Source organism: Sarcophilus harrisii, chromosome 1 (genome assembly GCF_902635505.1).
Source record: "Sarcophilus harrisii chromosome 1, mSarHar1.11, whole genome shotgun sequence".
Lineage (NCBI taxonomy): Eukaryota > Metazoa > Chordata > Mammalia > Dasyuromorphia > Dasyuridae > Sarcophilus > Sarcophilus harrisii.
The window spans coordinates 152,348,402-152,368,719 of NC_045426.1; the positions used below are offsets into that span (position 1 = coordinate 152,348,402).

The window sequence follows — 20,318 nt, forward strand, 5'->3', positions numbered from 1 at the left end:
CTTGGAATGTTCTATTGCAGTTGAGGCTTTGAGCTATTTATAAATAATAAATTTCAAGGGATAAAGACATTCAAGTGGACAGTGTGATAAAGTGAGCCAGTTTACTATTTGAAACAACTTTTAATTTTAGATGTGATTTCATTTTCATCTAGATCTCAAACTTTAAATTTAATTTAAAATATAAATGTTAAAATATTTTATGTGAATACAAAATATTTAAAGCAAATATAAAAATAAAAAGCATCATGGTTTAGTGAATAAGCACTGGATTTGAAGTCAGGAAGGCCTGAATTGAAATCTTGCCTCAGAATAGTTGTGACTATGAGCAAATCATTTAAACTCTCTGGTCCCTGTGGCTTCCAAGGTTCAATGTGTTATCAGACCCTGAACTGTGTGTTTTTTTCAGAATTTTTCATAGGAAAGATTTTAATATATTGATACTATTAATTATAAAATCGGGTTACCTCTGACTTTAGCATCTTTCTTATAATTTTTATGACTTGCTTTTTTAAATGTAAAAAGTATGCTAGAATTGTGTTTTGTATAATGAATGAATATAGAGGAATAAATAAATTTTTTTCCTTAGAATCGCCGGACAGTGGCCCCTATTAAGAATGACCCCCCTGCAAGAGACAATAGGGGTAAAGTATAAATTTGACTACTATTAATACTAATTTCATTTATGGATATGGGAAATAAAATAGAAGTTTTTTGTTTGGGAGTTGTTTTTTTTTTTGTTGTTGTTTGTTTGTTTGTTTTTATTTTTGACTAGAACTATGATTTTATTAGTATTGGAACCTTCCTTCAGCAGTACAGATTAGCCATTTATCTATAATTTAATTTTAAGATAGTGGCCTGGGGCACTGAGGGGCTAAATGATTTGCCTGTGGTCATTCATTATAAGCTTTAGCATGTTTTGCCAAGGTAATTAAAAGGCTTTTGCATGTGTATTTTGAAAAACTTTTAACCACTTTTTTTCTAACTCTGAACCTAGCCCTCTCCACCATTACAAGAAACTTTAAATTATACTTAATTTTTTTTCAATGCATTTGGAATCCACTTTAGTTTTGAGTAAAATACTTTTTACTCAAAAGAATGATAATGCTTTCAGATAAAACTACCTAATTATATAATTTGTCATTTTAAGACCTAATACTCAATATAGTAATTATATATTTGACTTAGTTTTGCAAAATTTAGGGCTTTGGAGAAAGAGGGTAGCTCGAAGAGGTACAATCCCCAGGATTTCCCCCTCAAACCTTGAAAATAACTGAAAGAACAGTTCAGCATTCTACTGTTTACTTTTAGACATCAGGTTTTATATTACAATTCCTGTCTTTTTCAGTTCTTTTACCAAACTTCCAAAATTCAAAATTAATATTATCTGCCCCAGTTTTACATATACATGTTTATGTAAATTAGTTATATATATATATATATATATATATATATATATATATTTTTTTAAACACCTAAAAATAAGTGTCCCAGAAATGACATTTAAAGTTTGCAGTACACTTTGTATTCATCACTTCATTTGTGTCTCACAACAATCCTATAGGCAGATGTTGTAACCTGCATTTCATAGCTAAGAATCTGGGCTTTCAGGGAGGGTCATGGTGACTTACCCCAGTTCACATAGTGAAGAAGATCTGACTATATTTTACAGTCTTTAAGTGACAACTGCTGCTGCAAACAATGGAATTCCTAAGGAGGGAGGAAGAAAAGATTAAAAAGCTGTTTCCTATAATTGAATTGAATATGGTGGGAGGAGGGACATTGTCTGCATTGTAAATGGTCTTTGATACACTTATTGAAAATTATAACTTCCATACTGTTATAATATTTTGATGCTCATGGAACTTTATATTCTTTTTTTCCTTTTTTATGTGAAATAGCCTCTATAGAAAAAAAAATAATTGGTGTCGACGTTCATTATTGAGTATCAGTTCAACTAGTATAATTATTTTAGTAAAAATTTTATTTTTGAATCTGCATATAGTACTTTAAAAATATATTATAAGTTCTTCAATAATTCAATGCTTATGTCAGTTCTTATTGAATAAAACTGACAATATCTATGAATATTTCTAAGATTTTAAATATGCATATAGGTACTTTAAATTAATGACAGCAAAAAATGTGATATAATTTACAGCCTCATTAAACTGTGTCCTTCCAGTTCATTTGTTATACTCCTGTATGGGAAGAAGTACATGAATGACCAAGTATAAATTCTGGAGAGTTTTCTGAGGTACAGAAATGTTAAATGACTTGCCCCTGGTCTCACAGCTAATAAAAGTCTTTGAGGTCTAGTTGCTTATTCCTTGTTATCTACCTTACCCCAGAGTTCTACTTAAGGAGTCATTCTGACCTAGTCAAGGTTAAAAAATACCACTAGGCCAATATTTTTTTTTTCTTTAGCAGTTCATGAAAAACTGTTAGAACTAAGATATAGATTTCTGGATCAGTTGAAGGATCTACACTCTTGAATTATACATCTTTTGAAGTTAAAATACTATGTAGAAGTTGTTTTTATTAATGCCACGAATAATCTTGTTTTATTTGCAGTGGTTGGTTCTGCGCGTTCACGGCCTAGTCAGTTTCCTGAACAGTCTTCCGCCACACAACAGAATGGTAGTGTTTCAGATATATCTCCAGTTCAAGCTGCAAAAAAGGAATTTGGACCCCCTTGTATGTAAACCACGTATCAAGGATTCATTGATTTCAGACATACATGTATTCTCTCTTGGTCTAACTTATAGTCCTCAAAGGAAAGGGTCAGTTTTCAAACCCGATTGATTATTGTCTGTGTCTCATTGTGTTGAGATTCTTACTCTAAAGAATTAAATTTTGTGTTCTCACATCCTTGGTCTACCAATTTGAGCTTAAATTTATTTTCCTCTATATTATATATAATTTGGTTTTTATAAACAGCAAATTTTTAAGGATATCTCAGCACTTTTAGTTTAAAATTCTGTTTAAACAAAAGCTGGGGAAACCATCTGACTAGGACATTTGTAGAAGGAATTCCTGTAGAAGGAAGCAGATGACCTCTAAGTTCCCTTCCAACTCTAAGACTTTATGATTCTAAACCAAGAGATGACATGTATCAGAATGTTGTGGAGTTTTTTTTTTTTTTTTTTGCATATTGTCCTGTTCCTAGTTTTTATAAAGCAGCTTCTAAATAAAGATTAAATAGTTATATTTGGCATGCATTGTCATGTGAGCCTATTTTTTTAATGGCATGAAAGTTAAAAATGGGAAATATTTAAGTGGTGACATTAGCAAATATTACTATGAATCCTATAAATCATTATTATAAGGAGAAAATATACCTGTAGATTGTATCAATTATTTTTTTTTTTTAACTTTTAGCACGGAGAAAATCCAATTGTGTGAAGGAAGTAGAGAAATTGCAAGAAAAACGTGAGAAAAGGAGGCTACAACAACAAGAACTCAGAGAAAAAAGAGCCCAGGTTTGTATTCTAATAATAAAGTTATATATTTCAAGTGTGATCTAGAAGTTAGAAGGCCTTATTGATCAAAGTGATTGGTTTTTAATCAATAAAATTATATAGCATTCATTTATAATATAGCATTTCATACTCTGATTCCTTTTTCTTTTGAAAAATTTTCTTAATTATTTCAAAATTTTTCTTGGATTTCATTGGGTAATGAGGCATTGAAACATCCATATAAATCAGTATCTGAGCTGTAGCCACAGTGCTCTTTCTTTTGTATCTTTAAGTTACTTGAGCAACTTGTCTGTACTTTTTTTTTTAAAGAAAATCTTTTGCATTTCTTAGTCTTTCTAAGGCATGAATTGATACAACACAAACTTCTCCTAGCAGATACAGCCATCTAACTTCCATCTTTCGCAGTACCCATTGGGCCACCACTATGGTGTTCATCCACCATTGGCCTTGTAGGCTTGTTGTATATGATAATTGGAATATTTTGAGGAAGTTCGGGAAGGAAATGTGAATAATGTCTCAGGAGTAAGAAAAAAAAACATTGTGGATGTCTTTAGAAAAAAGCTGAAGTTGAATAGTGTTAACCTGAATATGTTGTTGGTACAGACCTAAGCAAGTATCAATGATGTTCTTTAATAGACATATCTGATGGAATCCTTTGATAAAGTCTTTATCTGTCCTACAGCTTTTAACTATCCTACAACCATACTGAGTATATAGCTATCAGAGATGTGCTGGTAGGGCCTATGCTGCAATACTGTGTTATATTTTCTGAAATGGAAGGTCAGACAATTTCTCCAGGGTAGTGATTTTGCCCTGAAATAATTGTTCTTCCTATGTAAGACAGGACATGTTAATGTATATTTTTCCTAATTGGGTACTTTCATCATCAAATAACTAATAATATACCTGAACCTGGATCTCTTGTGCTGCCGGCTCAGCTTGTATCCTCTTCTGCTGAATTCTCACCCAACAGCAGAAGCTATAAAACAAGGGGATTGAAAAAGATGTGAAAGGCTCTTAATCTGTAAAAATGGGATTTTAGATTGATCCAGAACTTGTCATGATGGTGGTGGTGATGGCAGTTTTCCCTATTTTCTCGCATCTCTCCCTGTAATTCCCAAATTATAGAAGATAGTAAAACAATATAAACATGCATATTAGTTTAACATGTCATCATTTTTTTATTGTGTGTGTGTGTGTGTGTGTGTATGAGATTTCATAGGAAGTGTTTTGACTCATGGTTTTTTCCCTTTGTACAACACTGTTATCTAATGAGGGTCTATTTTTTATTTATGTATTCACAGTGATGAGGCAGCATGGCATAGCACATAGAGAGTTGGTCATGGAGTTAGGAAGACCTGGGTTCAAGTTCTGATATATGTAATCAGTTTTTAACTTCAAAGAATAAAGATGTCAAAAAATAGATGGATGATATGAAGAGAAGATAGATTGGTCACAAAGGTAGGACAAAGGATACCAGGTGGACAGCCAAAGTGTTGTTTTGATTTCCTTGCAACATCATCAATTGAGGAAATCTTCTGTCACTTCATGTAGATTTTGGTGATAAACTTAGGGAAGGTCATTGATAAGAGTACCACTAGAAAGCCAGGCATGAATGTCTTGCAGTTTGTATCATTGGAAAGCACGGGTCTATTTGACTTTTGAGAGAGCAGATCTTACTGCTTTTATAAAACCAGGGAGACTAGTGTTTAAACTTGTATATGACAATTGGAGAAGTAAGGTAAGAGCTCAGCTATTTATGAGAATCAGAAAAAGAAGTGATCCATGTACTTACTGAACCTTGATTGAAGCTGGAGATTCAGAGAGGTGCAGTTAAAAGAGATTTAAGGGATGAACAGTGTCCTGTGTCAAAGACAATACATGGAATCTTGAGTTGGGGAACAGTAAGAATACCATTTTGGCAGGAATATTAAGAGTACAGGAAAGGTAATCAAAAGAAATCAGCTTGGAAAGTTAAGTTGGAGCCAAACTATAAAGTGATTTAAGAAGTAAACTAAAGAATTTTATCCCCAAGAGAATAAAAAGATATTGGAGGTTCTTAAGCAAGGGAGTAAAATGGTCAGACATTTATCAGAAGGACTTTTGGCAGCTATATGAAGATTAGATTGGCACTGGGAAGAATCAAGAAGCCAAAAGAAATCCAGTAAAACTGTTGTAATAGTACAGTAACAGAATTCTGAATTAAGGTGGTAGCTGGGTGAGTGGAAAGAACAAGATCAGTATTAGATAACCCATTGTTTAAAAACACAAGAAGTCCTTTTTAATTCGGCACACCATGATTATTTTATGGGTCATATTGAAACCTCCATATTCACAGTGATATATGTTGCCTTAATAATACCACAAAAAAGGAATCCTATAAAATACATCTTCTCCTTGTCCTTATTAAGTGTTTATTGTGCTCATAAAGCTATAGTATTGCAGTGGTGAACACTGTATGTAGTTTCTAGACAGCAAATAAATTAAGGTTTTCTTCTGCAGAGCACTGATTTTATAATTAAAAAATAAGAAATTAGCTCATCACATCCAGGTATAAACTCATAGACGTTAGTATCTGTGCTAGCTTTTATTAAGCATCATCTATGTGAGAGGCATTTTAGAGACAAGTGTCACAGACCCCTGCCAAAAAGGTTACTTACACTTTAATAAGGAAAGGGATACATATGTATATGTATGTATATATAAACTATACATAAAATATATATAATGTAGTTTTGGGAAGGAAGAGTGAAATTTAATAGGTGAGGGGAATTGAAATGGCTTCAAGTAGAAAAGGGTAAATCAGAGATTAAGAGGAAAAATGATTCAAGCCTGCTGGGCCAAATCACTCATTTACCATATATATCTGATTAGCTGTGAAATCTTGTCACTTTTTTTTTTAAATATAAATTACTTCCTTCATAACCTTATATTAAAATGTTCTTAGAAGAGGTCATTCGTTTCACCAGACTGTCAGAAGGGTCCATGACACAAAAAAAGTTCAGAAAATGCTATAAAATGTGTAAAGAGAAGTAATATATGGAGTCCCAAAATTTTATTACATTTTTAAGTTTACTAAGATTTTTGGTAAACACTATATAAGAAGATTGTAAATGTAGTAGGAGACTCACATTGTGAAGAGTTTGTCAAATGCCAGATGGTTTATATTTGAACCTAGGTGTAATAGCTGGAAACCATTGAAGGAAATTGAGTAAGATAGTCATATGCTCAGACTTATCCTTTGGGGAAATGCTTTGGCAAATATGTGAAATAAAGGAAATCTTTACAGTAGTTCTGGGCAAAGGGGAAAAGGGCTGAATTAGTAATGTGAGTGAAAAGAAAAGATTGTTTGCAAGAAATGTGGAAATAAAAAGTGACAAGTTTTGGCAGGTAATCACACACACACACGGTAAATGATTGAAGATGAGAGATTGACAGGTTGTGAATCTAGGTTTTAGCTTGAGTATTAATAGGAAAATTTGGAAAAGAAGTGAGTATTTTAGAAAAAAGGTAATCCATACTGTTTTGGACATGTAGTTTAAAATGGCATTCTTTTGTCAGCATCTTTGTCATTGAAAAGCAAAGTGATGTGGAGAGTATGGATTTGTGTTCTTAGAAATAGAACATTTGGTTGAGTATTGTTCAATTTTCTCAGGATGGTCTCCTGCCAAATAGTATAAAAGCTCCATACATTTATCATCCAGAAGGTAATCTCCATTTTCCAATGATTAAACCTTTCAGACTTTTTCTGCTTGTATTGAAGTACAGTTATCATCACCTCTTCTTGATTTGCATTGAGAATTGTACTATTTTTGGTAGAGCCAAGATAGCAGAGTAAAGGCATGGACTGTCTGAGCTCTCCCCCAAACTGCTCCAGATTCCTTTAAATAATGACTCTAAATTAAATATAGAGCATCAAAACACATCAAAAGATGTAACAGAATATTTTCCAGCCAAAGACAACTTAGAAGAAAGAAGGAAAAGTCTGTGGCACTAGGCTGGGAGTCAAATGAGCAGTCCCAGCATGAACTGCACCAGCGCATCCCAGTGTCAGCAAAACAGGAATAGGCCTTGGGCTTCTGAATCAGCAGCAGTCCTGGTGATTTCTAGACTTCTCAGTCTAGAGACTGATCAAAGACTGCTTAGGAGGAAAGGTCTTATCAGTAGGGTGAGAGGGCCTTGAGAAATCAACAAACTAGGAGTGGGTGTGGGCCGTGATGGTGGCAGCAGCTTTTGGAGGCCTTAGCTCATAGGAAGTCTCTTCACTATTACCAAGGAAGGACTCTGCTTTAGTTTATCAGAACTTAAGAGCCATAGCCGAGTGGGGACATCTTCACAGTTCCAGGGCAGAAAAGAGTGCTTGTGGTCAGGTTCCTAAAAGGATCTCTGAAAACAACTTGGGACAATATACCCTCCACCCTAGAAACAGCCCTACTTTAAGAAAGAGTTAAAAAACAAATAATAGTTGGGGAAATGAGCAGACAACAGGAAAAGATTCTGACTATAGAAAGTTAATATGGTGAAGGAAGAACAAAACACACATTCAGAAGACGATAATAGAGTAATAGTTACTACATCCAAGCCTCCCAAGAAAAATAAGAATTAGTCTTCATTCTTGGAATTGGAAGAGAATTGTACTATTTTGTATTCTTTCCTACATATAGACCAATTTTCTTCAAAGGACCTTTATTCTCAGGGTATTTGTTAATCAAACTATTTGTATAAAATTCATTTTTCCCCCTAAAATGTCTTCCTTTTAAAATATTTATGATACCTAATAAATTATAGATGATCTCCCTAAAATATTTCATTGTAGTCTCTTTGATATTGTTAAATCTTTTTACATATTGATGAGACATTTTTGATGAATTGTTTTCAGGTTCTATACAAAATAATTAGTTTCCTGATCCATTTTACTTTGGAATAACTTAAAAATTTAAAAGAAATAACCCACTTATTTCACTTTAGAGCTGAAACCTTAAGCTTTAGCAGTATAGATGGAATGAAATTTTCTCTATAAAGCATCACAGTATTTCAGAGTTGAAAGAGACCTCTTTAACTCTTAACTGGCCCAAAATATGGAACATAACAATTAGTGACCATCCAGTTTTTGTTTAATCATCTCCACTATGGGGAGCGCACTACCTCATGAAGTCTACTTTTGGATAATTTTCATTGTTAGGAAGTTTTTTCTGACTTTAAATGCAGACTTGCCTCTTTGTATTGTCTAACCATATTCTCTCCCGCTCTTTGTGGAGCCAGGCAATTCCTAATCGTCTAACATGGGCTTAATTATCAACTATACAGATCTATGTATCTATTCCTACTTTCTCCCTTAAGGTCCCTACTTTTCTCCCTACATGTCACAAATTGCCTTTTAGAAATGTTAAACTAGATGTCCAGTAGGCATCTCAAATTTGACATACCCCAAATAGAGCTCATTACTTTTTCATTACCTTTCCACAACAACCATCCCTTTTCTGAACTTTAATATTAAGTATATATATATATATATTAAGTATTTTTGTCACATGTTCCACATTTCTCAATTTAGTTGAGAAAATTAATTTGTATCATCCTTAGCACTTTACCCTCCCATCATCCATATTTTTAGTAACTTGCCCAATCTTGTCATTTCTCCCTCTATCACATCTTTCCCTTCATGCTATTTTGATGGCCACCTGTAGTTAAAGCTTTGTTACCTCTTACCTGGCCTATTGCATTAGTCTTCTAACTGGTATCCTTTCTTCAAGACTCCCCTTTTGAATTTATTCTCTTCATAGTTTTCTAAATTATGTAATTTTCCTAAAAGACAGGTTTTAACATATTACTCGTTTAATCAACTCCAGTGGCTCTAACCTTATTCTATACGACTTTACTTCATCTAGTAGTCCAATTATTCCATCTTACTATTACGCACATCTGCCATTCCTATTTCTTATATCTATGCCTTTCTATGGCTATTCCATTGTCTTGGAATATATTTCTTTTCCCTATTATCTCTTTTTCTTGTAATCCATAGTTTCCTTAAGACTTGGCTCAAATATCAATATCCAGATGAGTCTTTCCAGATGCTCCCAACTCTTAGTACCTTTCTTCACAAAATCGCCTTGTATATGTCTCTGTGTGTGTCGTGTAAGATAGAGTTGTCCTGATAGAATATAAGAATCTTTAAGAAAGGAATTCTTTCCCTTTTGGCTTTGTATCCCCTGTGTCTTATACAGACTAGGTACTTAGTAAATGCTTTTAAATTGATTAATCATTCTTCCTATGTGACATCCCTTTAAATACTTGAAGATAATGATTAAGTTCATCCTAAGTCTTCAGGTTAAATATATCTAGTTCCCCCAACCCATTCAAATATAACAGGATTTCCAGATCCTCCACCGTGCCATCATTTGCTCAATTTTATCAGTTATCTTCTTAAAATGTGGTACCTAGAAGTGAGCATACCACTTTAGGTATGGTCTGACCAAGTTAAATTACAAAAGAATGATTATCTCTCTCATCCTATTATGCTTAGTACAGTCTCAGATCACATTAGCTTTTATGGCTGTCATAACATTCTCTTGATAGTTGAGTTTATAATCTGCTAGAATCTCTGGGACTTTTTTGAGTAAATACTATTCAAACCCTATATTCTCCCATCTTATTTGAATAATTTATTTTTAGAACCCAAATGTAAAAGTTTACATTCCCATTTTATTTCTTCTAAGATTGGCATTCTTAACACTTGAGATGTTTGAATCCTCATAAATTTTATGAGCCTGTTATTTATTCCTTTATTTGTGTTATTCATAATAAATTTTAAGGCATGGATCAAGAATAGATAAAAATCTAGTAGAAACTACCTTCCAATTCTAGAACTAATCACTAGTTTACTCTTTGGTTCTAGCCTTTCAGTAAATTCAGAACTACCCAACAATACTATCCTATAGTTTATATCTTTTCATCTTTTAAAAAAAAAAAAAAAAGCATGAGGCTAGTGAATTATTTGCTGAAAAATTTAAATATAGTAGTAGCTAGTATAAACATAGCATTTAAAGATTTATAAAGTATTTTGCTTTTATTATATCTTTTGCTGATAAAATTACACTTTTTGCCATAGTCCCCTACACCTAATCTCCCCATATTAAAGCACAAAAAGGTTAAATAAATTGTAAGGAAATCACACAGCCAGCAAATTGTCCTAATATTGGGATTCAAACCTGAACCTTTTTAAGTCCAACATTCTAATGAGTGGAACTGCTATTCTGTATCTGATTCTTAGAGAAATTTTGGTGGCTCACTTTAGGATTTGTGATGGAGAAAAAAAAGAAAATTAGGAAAAATCTGATGCATGCCATAGGTTTAAGGAGAATATATTTCAAAATACTTCTAGAAAGAAGAGATAGGATACTATTTCACAGGGTAAATTAGCTTATGAGGAGTGAGAAGCTACTTGTTCTTAAATGTAAGAAGAGAAAATTATTTTAATCTGCTTGGATTTAATCTTAACAAAGTTATGCTGACTTCTCCGGATCATTCCTGCCTTTTCTAGATATTCAGAGTTAAGGTCACTAGTTCTATTGCTTGAAGATTCTGTCCTCCTTTTAAAAAAAATGAGATGGCATTTGCATTTTCTAATCCTGTTATCTATGATCCTTCAGAGATCTTCGCCTTCATGTTCTTTTATGGAGTTCAACTAGAGGCAATCAGGCCTGAAATCAAGAAGTCACAGACACTTACTAGCTGTGTGACTGGCAAGTGATTTAACCTCTCTTTGCCTCAGGTTTCTTCAACTGTAAAATGTGGATAATATTAGTATCTATTTCCCAGGGTTGTTGTAAGGATCAAATGAGACACAATATTTGTCAAGTGGTTAGCACAGTGCCAGCATGTAGTAGGCATTTCATATATGATGTCATCTTTCCTTCTTGAATCACATAAGTTAAATTCATTAAGAGCAGTTAAGTACTCTCTTACTATCTGTTTTCTTGGGAGTATTCACTCCCTATAAGCAATTTTTGTTTTGTCCTTTCCAGTCCAAATCCTATTTTCTTCAATAGAAGAAATAAAATAATAGAGCAAGATTGTCTGCATCTCTGTCCTGTTTTGACCATCAGCTCTTTTTTATCAATAATCTTTCTCTTTTTTTCTTTTTATCTGTAATTTTTTTGTTGTTTATCCTTTATTTTCTTTGTCTTTTATTTCATATTTTTTCCCAGTTATATTCAAAACAGTTTTTTTGACATTTGTTTTTAAAATTGAGTCCTAGGTTCTGTTCCTTATCCCCACCCACAATTAAGAAACCACATGTGAAGTTATGCAAAATATTGTCATAAGTCAAGTTATGAAAGAAAACATAGATCTCCCATCTTAATGAAAATAAAAACCCTCAAGAAAAATTATTTTTAAAAAAGAGTGATAGAATGCTTCAATTTGTATTCAGACATAATCAGTTCCTTCTCTGGATATAGATAGCATTTTTCATCATAAATCTTTCAGTGTAGTTGTGGATGATTGTACTAACTGAAAATAGCAAAGTTATTTACAGCTAATAATTCCAGAACATTACTTCGTATACAGTACATTTTACTTTTTAGTTCAGGGAGGACTTTCGAAGTGTTTTATTTATTTATTTATTTTTAGAGCATCCTTTTCATCATTTCCTATAGAACAACACTATTAACATCACAGATATATATATCATAATTTAGTGAGCCATTCCCCAAATGAAAAGCGTCTCCTCAGTTTTTTTTCTTTCCCTGAGAGCTGCTCTGAATATTTTTTGTATATATAGATCATTTTCCTTGTTTTTCCTCCCTTCCTCCTTCCCTTCCTTCCTTCCTTCCTTCCTTCCTTCCTTCCTTCCTTCCTTCCTCTCTCTCTTTTTCCTTTCCTCAGTCCCTTTTTGTTTGAGAAATGATCTTATCAGAGAAACTTGCTTCAAAATTCTTTTTACAATTACTGTTGTTACCTGTATTTCCTCCCCATTTATTTTCTCTCTCCTTTCACCCTGACTCCTCAAAAGTGTTTTGGTACTGACTGCTCCTTTCCCCAATATGCTTCCCCCCTCTTCCCATATCCTATTTATCTCTCTTAAATCTATTTTCCAGATCATTTGTTTTTCCAGTGAGATATTTTATATTTTTATTTATTTAAAAAAATTTGGGGCGGAATTTGCTTTATTGTATCTTGATTTCTTATAAAGTCATTAGCTTCCATTTGCCAATTCTGTTTTTTAAGTAGTTATTTTCCTCAGTGAGCTTTTGTACTTCCTTTCCCAATTGCCCACTTTTGCTTTTGAAGGCATTCTTCTCCTCACTAGCTTTTTGTATTTCCTTTTGCACCACTCTATTCTTTTCCTAATTTTTTTTCTCCTTGATTTTTCAAAATCCCTTTTGAACTCTTCCATGGCCTTAGCCCAATTCTTATTTTTCTTGGAGGTTTTGGATGTATGAGCTTTGACTTTGGTATTGTTTCCTGAATGTGTGTTTTGATCTTCTTTGTCATCAAAATAACTTTTAGAGGTCAGAAACTTTTTTTGTTTTCTGCTTATTTTCTTAGCCTATTACTTGGCTTTAAATTCTTTTTTAAAGAAGGGCTCTGTTGGATGGAGGGTGCACTCTGTCCTAAGCTTCAGGGATTTTGTACAGTTGTTTTCAGAGATCTTCTGACCCGACCCTGACCACAAGCCCTCTTTTCTGTCCTGGAACTGTTAGGAGTGTCCCTGCCCCACTGTAGCTGTAAGATCTAGTGTGCTAAAGCAACAGAGTCCTGTTTTCCTGAGGCTGAGGCTGGAGTTAGGGCAGGGGCTTCACTTGGGCTGCCCTGGGATTGCAAACTGGACTCTTATCCTGATCCCAGAGACCTTTTCTGTTGACCTTTCAAGTCCTCTTTGGTGTTTCTGTGCTAAGAGTTTGAAAGCCACTGGTACTGCAGCTGGTTCAGAGTTTGGTAGGGGCTGGAGACACATTGGACTCTCATCCTGATGTCACAGACCTTTGCTTCTAAACTTCTAAGTTGCCTTCAACTGGAAAATGTTCTACTCCATCTTTTTGGATGTTCAGATGCTCTAAAATTTGTTTAGAGTCATTATTTAAAGGAATTTGGAGTGGTTTGGGAGAGAGATTGGACAAATTCCTGCCTTTGCTCCACCCTCTTGCACCCCGTTTATCTTAATTTTTTTTTCCTTTCATGTCTTTTTGTTGTTTACATTTTTGCAATCAAGTCACACCACAATAAGTGGTGTTGATTGTAAAGCCAAATTTGCCCCATTTTTTTATTTTTTAGAATCTCTTGGTCACCTTACTTTATAGTCATATCTGGTTATTTGCATTCATTGTGTTTATACTTGGTCTGCTTTCTTCTCTCTGCATTACTCCTACACTTTCTCTAGAATTTCTTCAGTCAGTGTGTCCATAACCACAATGAAGACTGATATGCACACTTTCAGTACCTATGTGTTTTTCTTGATATCACTTTCTTATATATAATCCAGGGATTGAAATCCCTGGATCAGAGGGTGAAAACACTTTAGTAACTCTTCTTGCATAATTCCAAGTTGTTCTTCAGACCAATTGAATCACTTCACTGCACCTCAGTGAATGTGCTCCCCACTTTTTGTATCCCCCTATAGTGATGAATTTTTCTATATTTGGGTATCTTTGTTATATTGTGGGGTTGTTTTGCTTTGTATTTCTCTGAACTTTTTTTTAGTAGCTTAAAACATGTTTTTCATTTAGTTGAGGATAGTTTGCTTTTGACTTTTGAAAGTTATTCATCCTTTTTTATCTGTCCATTATGGACTGCCTCTAAGTCTTTGTAGTTGTGCTGATTTGAAGTGCTGAAATTTGTATGTAAGACACATTAAAAATGCAGACTTTTTTTTCCCCTTTCAACCCATATATTTTCTTTTGATTATAGCATTTCTTTCACTTGTGAAAAGTTTTTTAATTTGACAAGATAAAACCTTTCTTTTTGTCTCATGAAAAAAACACTCATTTTGTATTTTTTTTTTTTTCTTTTTACATATATCTAATAAGTATCTGAAGAGTGATTCAAATCCAGGGCTTTTTGACCTCAAGTTCATTGGTCTAATTTGGTCTATCTATTGTGGCCAACTACTTACATTCCCCTGAAAGAAAGTATATTGATACTTAAGTATAGACAAAATGAATTATTTTGGAGGGAGTGGGGTAGGGTGAGTAGGGTAGAAAAGAATCAGAAAGGTCTTATGTAAAAGAAAACATTTGAGCTAATCTTTCAGGGAAACTGGAAATTCTATGAAATTGTGGGGAGGAGTGCATTCTGATGGGAATCTTGGGGGATGGGATTCAGGGTAGGGAGGGGGGAGACTGCTGAAATTGGAGTCATATAACAAGGTTAAATAGGACTGGAGCACAAAGATAGGTAAGGAGTAGATAGTGCTGGGAGTTATCTTTGTAGAGAAAAGATGGGAAAAGTAACAATTCTAGAGTTGAAGATACCAATAAGGTAGTTCACTGAAAGGGACTTCTTGAGTCTGACAAGAAAAAATGGTAAAATCTTGGCTTTGATGATTTAAAGCTGTAATAGGAGCAATAATTACCAAATTTCCCATCTAGTAAACAGAACTCTATGTTTTTCTCAGAAATGAATAGAGTTTTAATTGGCTCAGGGTACTGAGAAAGCAAGACCAGAGTGAGTCAGTGTTCCTCATACTTGATGTTTGTCTGATTCCTATGTGAATCACTATTACAATGTTTCCCTAGAAGATTAAGGGAATCAGGTTTATTTGGATAACAATTCTTTTTTTGCTTTTCTTTTCTTATACCCAAACAACTAAACTGACCCAAATCAGGTTGATTCAGACAATCTCTGGTTTTTAATTTCCTCATTTTAAAAACCAGGTAATGGGGTTAAATTATGGGTAAAATTCCTATGATACAATATATTTCAATATCCATAGCATTTAAGTGCTTACCAAGTAAAAAGCACTATTGTTAGATCCTGGGAATAACTACCACCACCACCACCCAAAAAAAAGGTAAAGAATCAGTCCTGCCCTCAAAGAACTTAAATTCCCCAGAGGGGGATACATCTTGTAAACAGAAAAATACATATGATAAGTTGAAGAGGAATGAGAGTCTTCTAGTAGATTTGAACTGGAGGAAGATAGGGATTCCAAGAGAGAGAGATGTGAAGAAGGAACCTAGAACTTTCCAAAGGCATAGAGCAAGAGATGGAATGGCAAGATCAAGGAACAGCAAGTAGGTCTGATTTAGTTGATATCTAGAATGTATGTCTTGTCCTATACACTTATAAAAGCAACTGGGATTTGACTTTAAAGGGCTTTCAGTGTCATATAGAGGAGTTCTTGAGGGCAGTTGGGAACCAGTTGGGAGCTTCTTGAACAGGAGAATTTCTTGGTCACACCTATTAATTAAGATTATCAGTTCAGCAATTCAAAAGAAATGAATTGGTGAGAGTAAAAATTAGAAGCCAAGGATCCAGTTAGGAAAATTACAGCAATAATCTAGCTGAGAAGTGATAGGATCCCTGAATTAGGGCAGTAGCTATTTGAATGAAGAGGTGATAAATAAAAAGTATGGAATTAGAACCAACTAGTCTTGGTGATTCATTCTATATGGGGTGAGGTGAGGAGGAGTACAGAATCAAATAGTGAAGACTGGGTGTTGGAAGAATGATGATATCCTTCTATGGATACAGAAACGTTTGAAAGAGGGGATGAGGTTAAAGGAGAAGATAAGTTACATTTTACACATTGCTTAAGATTATATGGGACTTTAAGGTAGAGATAAACATATGACAAAGTTAAAGAGGACTGGAGCACAAAGATAGGTAAGGAGTAGATAGTGCTGGGAGTTATCTTTGTAGAGAAAAGATGGGAAACATGAAAGTTCTAGAGTTGAAGATACCAACAGGCAGTTTGCTGAAGGGGACCTCTTGGGTCTGACAAGCAAAAATGGTAAAATAATACAAACATCACTTTGTGTATATATTGAGAATAGGAAACATTTTGCATTGATTTAAACAAAATAATATGTTTTAGCCAAAGTCAGATTAATACATATGATAAAAGTGTGTACTTTGGTCATCTTTCTAAAAGAAAAGGTAAAAAAGTTTGAGGCAAAACATAAAGTGGTTTTTTTGTTTGTTTGTTTGTTTTGTGGGGGTTTTGTTGTTGTTGTTGTTTTTTGAAAAATGGAAGAAGGGTAAACCAGACCTGTGTCAGGAAATGGAGAGTGGAAAAATAAATTATAGAGGAAAAAGACAAGTGAAAATATCTGAAGTTACCTTAATAACAGACATGAAGATCTTTTTAGAAAAAAAAAAAAAAAAAACTATAGTGGCTTTTTCATTACTGCTGCCAAAGGCTTCAGAAAAAGATAGGGGAAATGAACATTGGTGTTTGAGAACCAAAATCACTAAATAGATTGAAGCATAGGACATAACCCACAAGAGCTGGTTACTATGTATTGTAAATCTAGTCAAAAGAAAAAAAAAAGAATACCTAGAAAACTATGTAGCTTTGGATCATCTTATAGTTTAATACTATTAATCTGAATGAACTCCAAATAGATATATTCTTATATATAAAAAAGGTCACAGGTTTTTAAAAAAATGAAAATTAATAATAGGATGGATGATTATATCTTTGACACTAAAACTTGAGAGACCAGAGGTAGGGAACAATTCTTAACCAAAGGATAGAAAAAATTCTTATCAGGAAGCATTTATTAAATGTACACTATATGCCAAACATTGTACTAGATGCTTTATGATTTACAAAGCTCTTTTCTTTCATCAGCTCTATGAGGTAGATAATAGAAGTAGTATTTTAGTCTCACACATGAGGAAACTCAATATGGAAGTTAGTCATCTAGAGTCACATTCTAGTGCTAAGTAAAAATTGAATCCAATTAATTTCCATGTCCAGTGTTAATTCTACTACATGAAGGGGATTGCTCGGAAATGAGATGGATGACTCTGGGAAAGACATGGGGAATTAAGGAAAATTTTTATCTCAAGATCAATATATACATAATATACACATGTACATAAATGTGTGCAGACATGCATATCTGTTTGTAGAGAGAAAGAAATAATAGTAGAAACACTCCACCTACTGGTTATAGTTGGAGGAATTTTTTTTATCACAATGCAACCTACACTAGAAGTGAATCAGGTTTTGCTCCTGTTTGGCTATAACTAAATCCCTAGAATCACTAACTTGACTTCCTTTTTCAAACTGCAGACAGAAGTAATAAATATGACATGATTGTTAACTTATTTCTATTGTTTTCCAATTTATAGGATGTTGATGCTACAAACCCAAATTATGAAATCATGTGTATGATCAGAGACTTTAGAGGAAGCTTGGATTATAGACCACTTACAACAGCAGATCCTGTAAGTTTATTGGGCTATAATTACTATTGGGCTTAAACATAATTTGTAATTTATAGTTGACATTAATTTTTTAACTTTTAAACTCATAATGAGTGCTCATTAATTCTTTATATGTTCATTTTTTCTTCCCTTTTCTTCCCTTATGTTTTCTCCTACATGTTTACAAGAAGGACAAGAAAACTATTTCCCTATATCATTTTGCTTTTCTTCCAAATTGAAATGATGATAACCATAGTGCCAGTGGACTTGTTAAGTAGTAAACTTTGCCCTTGCCAGAGCAGATAAACAAATTCTAGTGAGTGGTGGGGGAAGGAATGGAGTGACAGTAGTGGGCAAGATGTATAAGGAAGAAATAATTAGACTAGTCTTCTATGTATCTGTGTCTGATCTTCACCACCTACTCTTTTCCCAACAGCCACCCCTTAACTTTTTTTTTTACACTAGTTCTGTGCTTGATGCTGTAAGCCATTTATATCTGTTAATATATTTCCATTTGACTGCCACTTAATTAACATTTTGTTTTAATAAATGGAAGTGAAAATTGAATTATTAATGAAGGCTACAGAGGGTGGCAGCAGATATGGATCCAGATAATCAAACAATTCTCTTCTGTCTCTACCAGTCTGTTTTATAGTAGAAATATCAGGAACAAAAAAGGAAAGATAATTATGTGATAAACAGTGGTGTTTCTTCAAAAGAATTCAAATAAACACCTAGTTTGAACATTTGTGTTTGTGGAATCATCAAATGTGTATTTTTTTATTAGATTTTATCAAAAAAGAAAAATAAGTATGCTAGGGCTTAATAGTATCTACTTTGGTATATGTCACATTTATGTTTTGGATAATCATTTCAATCAAAAGGAAATAATTGCCTTAATTGAATATATTAACCACATAAATGGAGCTTTTTTAAAGGATCTGATACTTAAAAAATTGAAAACTAAGGAATTTAAAGTCTCTTTTTAAAGTCTGGGCATGTTAACCCAAATTCAAGAGAAAACAGCTGGTACAGCAAAACAGAGATCTTTAATTGGGGCAAGTGAGCTGCAGCTGTCACACAACACGTGCTAGAAGGGGTCTGGGAACAGTTTAAATAGGTACTAAAGTGGAGGAAATGGCTAGGCTACAGGTCAGAGAGCTATGGGCATTTTACAGTTTCATGAAGTAAATTGTCTTGCATAAACAAACAAAAGTTCATAGAGAAAACTTGGGAGTCTCTGGGGGAAGAGTTTGGAACATTTACAAAATTAATCAGGCTGGAAGTGATAATGTCTGGGCAGACTCATGTAATTCATGGGTCTGGCAATGGAGACAAGGTCATATTTAGTCAATTAGGTTAACAAGCAGTTTTGAATAAGGGAGTAACATTGTAAAATGGATGCTTTAAAAACATTAATCTGGCAGTGATATTACAGTATGCATCGAGGCTCTTGCAGCAATCCATAGTTTTTTTCATAATTGGAAAGGTAACTGTTCTCAGTATAAAAACGAGTTAAGAAGATATGGACATTCCTTTACTTAAATTCCATTACAGGTCCATTTTTCTGAATTGAACATAGAAAGTTTGGTAGCTTTTACCGTGGCAAATAATGGTTAATAGTAGTAGAGACAGAAATGATAAGTCAGTGTGTTGTAGTGGAAAGCACACAGGACTTGAGAGTCCTGGAAAGCCGAGTTACTAGGTACTCATGACTTGAGTAAGTCACTTCATGTTTCTGCACTGCAGTTTCCTTCCTCACAGTGCTAATGTTGACTCCATGTTCTGTGATCGGCTCTTAACAATGTCAAAAATCCAACAATTCACATTTATATAATATTTTGCAGTCTACAGATTTTTGTCCTCAATATCTTATGATGTAGAGAATGCAAATATTTGCATTTTACAGAAGAGTAGCCTGAGAATGTGTGATTACCCTGGACTGATAATCCCCTTCCTTTGGATTATACAATTCTAAGTAACAGAACTTGGACAGATTTTCTGATTCCTAGTGCAATATTCTTTCCATTATACGAGGTTGCCTCTTGAAAGAGAGAATTAATGGTTTCAAAATGAAGGTAGCATGAATAGATAAAGTTCTAAAGTGGTTAAGTTAAACTTGAAAGTAAGAATTATAATTTCAAGGGATTAGCAAATTCTCTTCTCTACTCCCGTCTTTTTTATATTACTGGGATATGTCACGTGAGCTCATGTGAGCCTTAATGAAGTCAAGAAGGGTTAGAATCTAGGAAACTGTTGGAGTTTGCTTCAAATATAAAATGATGGTCTTAATTCTACTCTGGGAGTAGAGAAAAAGTGAAATGAATGGTTAGAGACCAAAATATATAAGAATAAGACATGAGGAAGTTCATAATGCATAATTTCTGTCTTCTCACAAAATAGGAGACAGGATCAGCTGCTAAGTTGGAGGAGGGAAAAGAGGCATTATAACTGCAGGTCTGA

The 20,318-nt window shown here is 33.7% G+C and overlaps 1 protein-coding gene across 5 annotated transcripts in view; it reads left to right on the top strand.

Moving 5' to 3' along the window:
- KIF2A (kinesin family member 2A) overlaps positions 1-20,318 on the top strand; it is a 97,472-nt gene that overhangs the window by 42,307 nt on the left and 34,847 nt on the right. For 3 of the 5 annotated variants that reach the window (XM_031965425.1, XM_031965408.1, XM_031965422.1), the window contains exons 4-7: positions 587-641; positions 2,572-2,694; positions 3,379-3,479; positions 17,781-17,876. In XM_031965425.1, the coding sequence (XP_031821285.1) occupies positions 587-641; positions 2,572-2,694; positions 3,379-3,479; positions 17,781-17,876 (375 nt within the window). The remainder of the gene's footprint in view (positions 1-586; positions 642-2,571; positions 2,695-3,378; positions 3,480-17,780; positions 17,877-20,318) is intronic. The other 2 variants (XM_031965413.1, XM_031965433.1) reach the window with 1 other exon arrangement.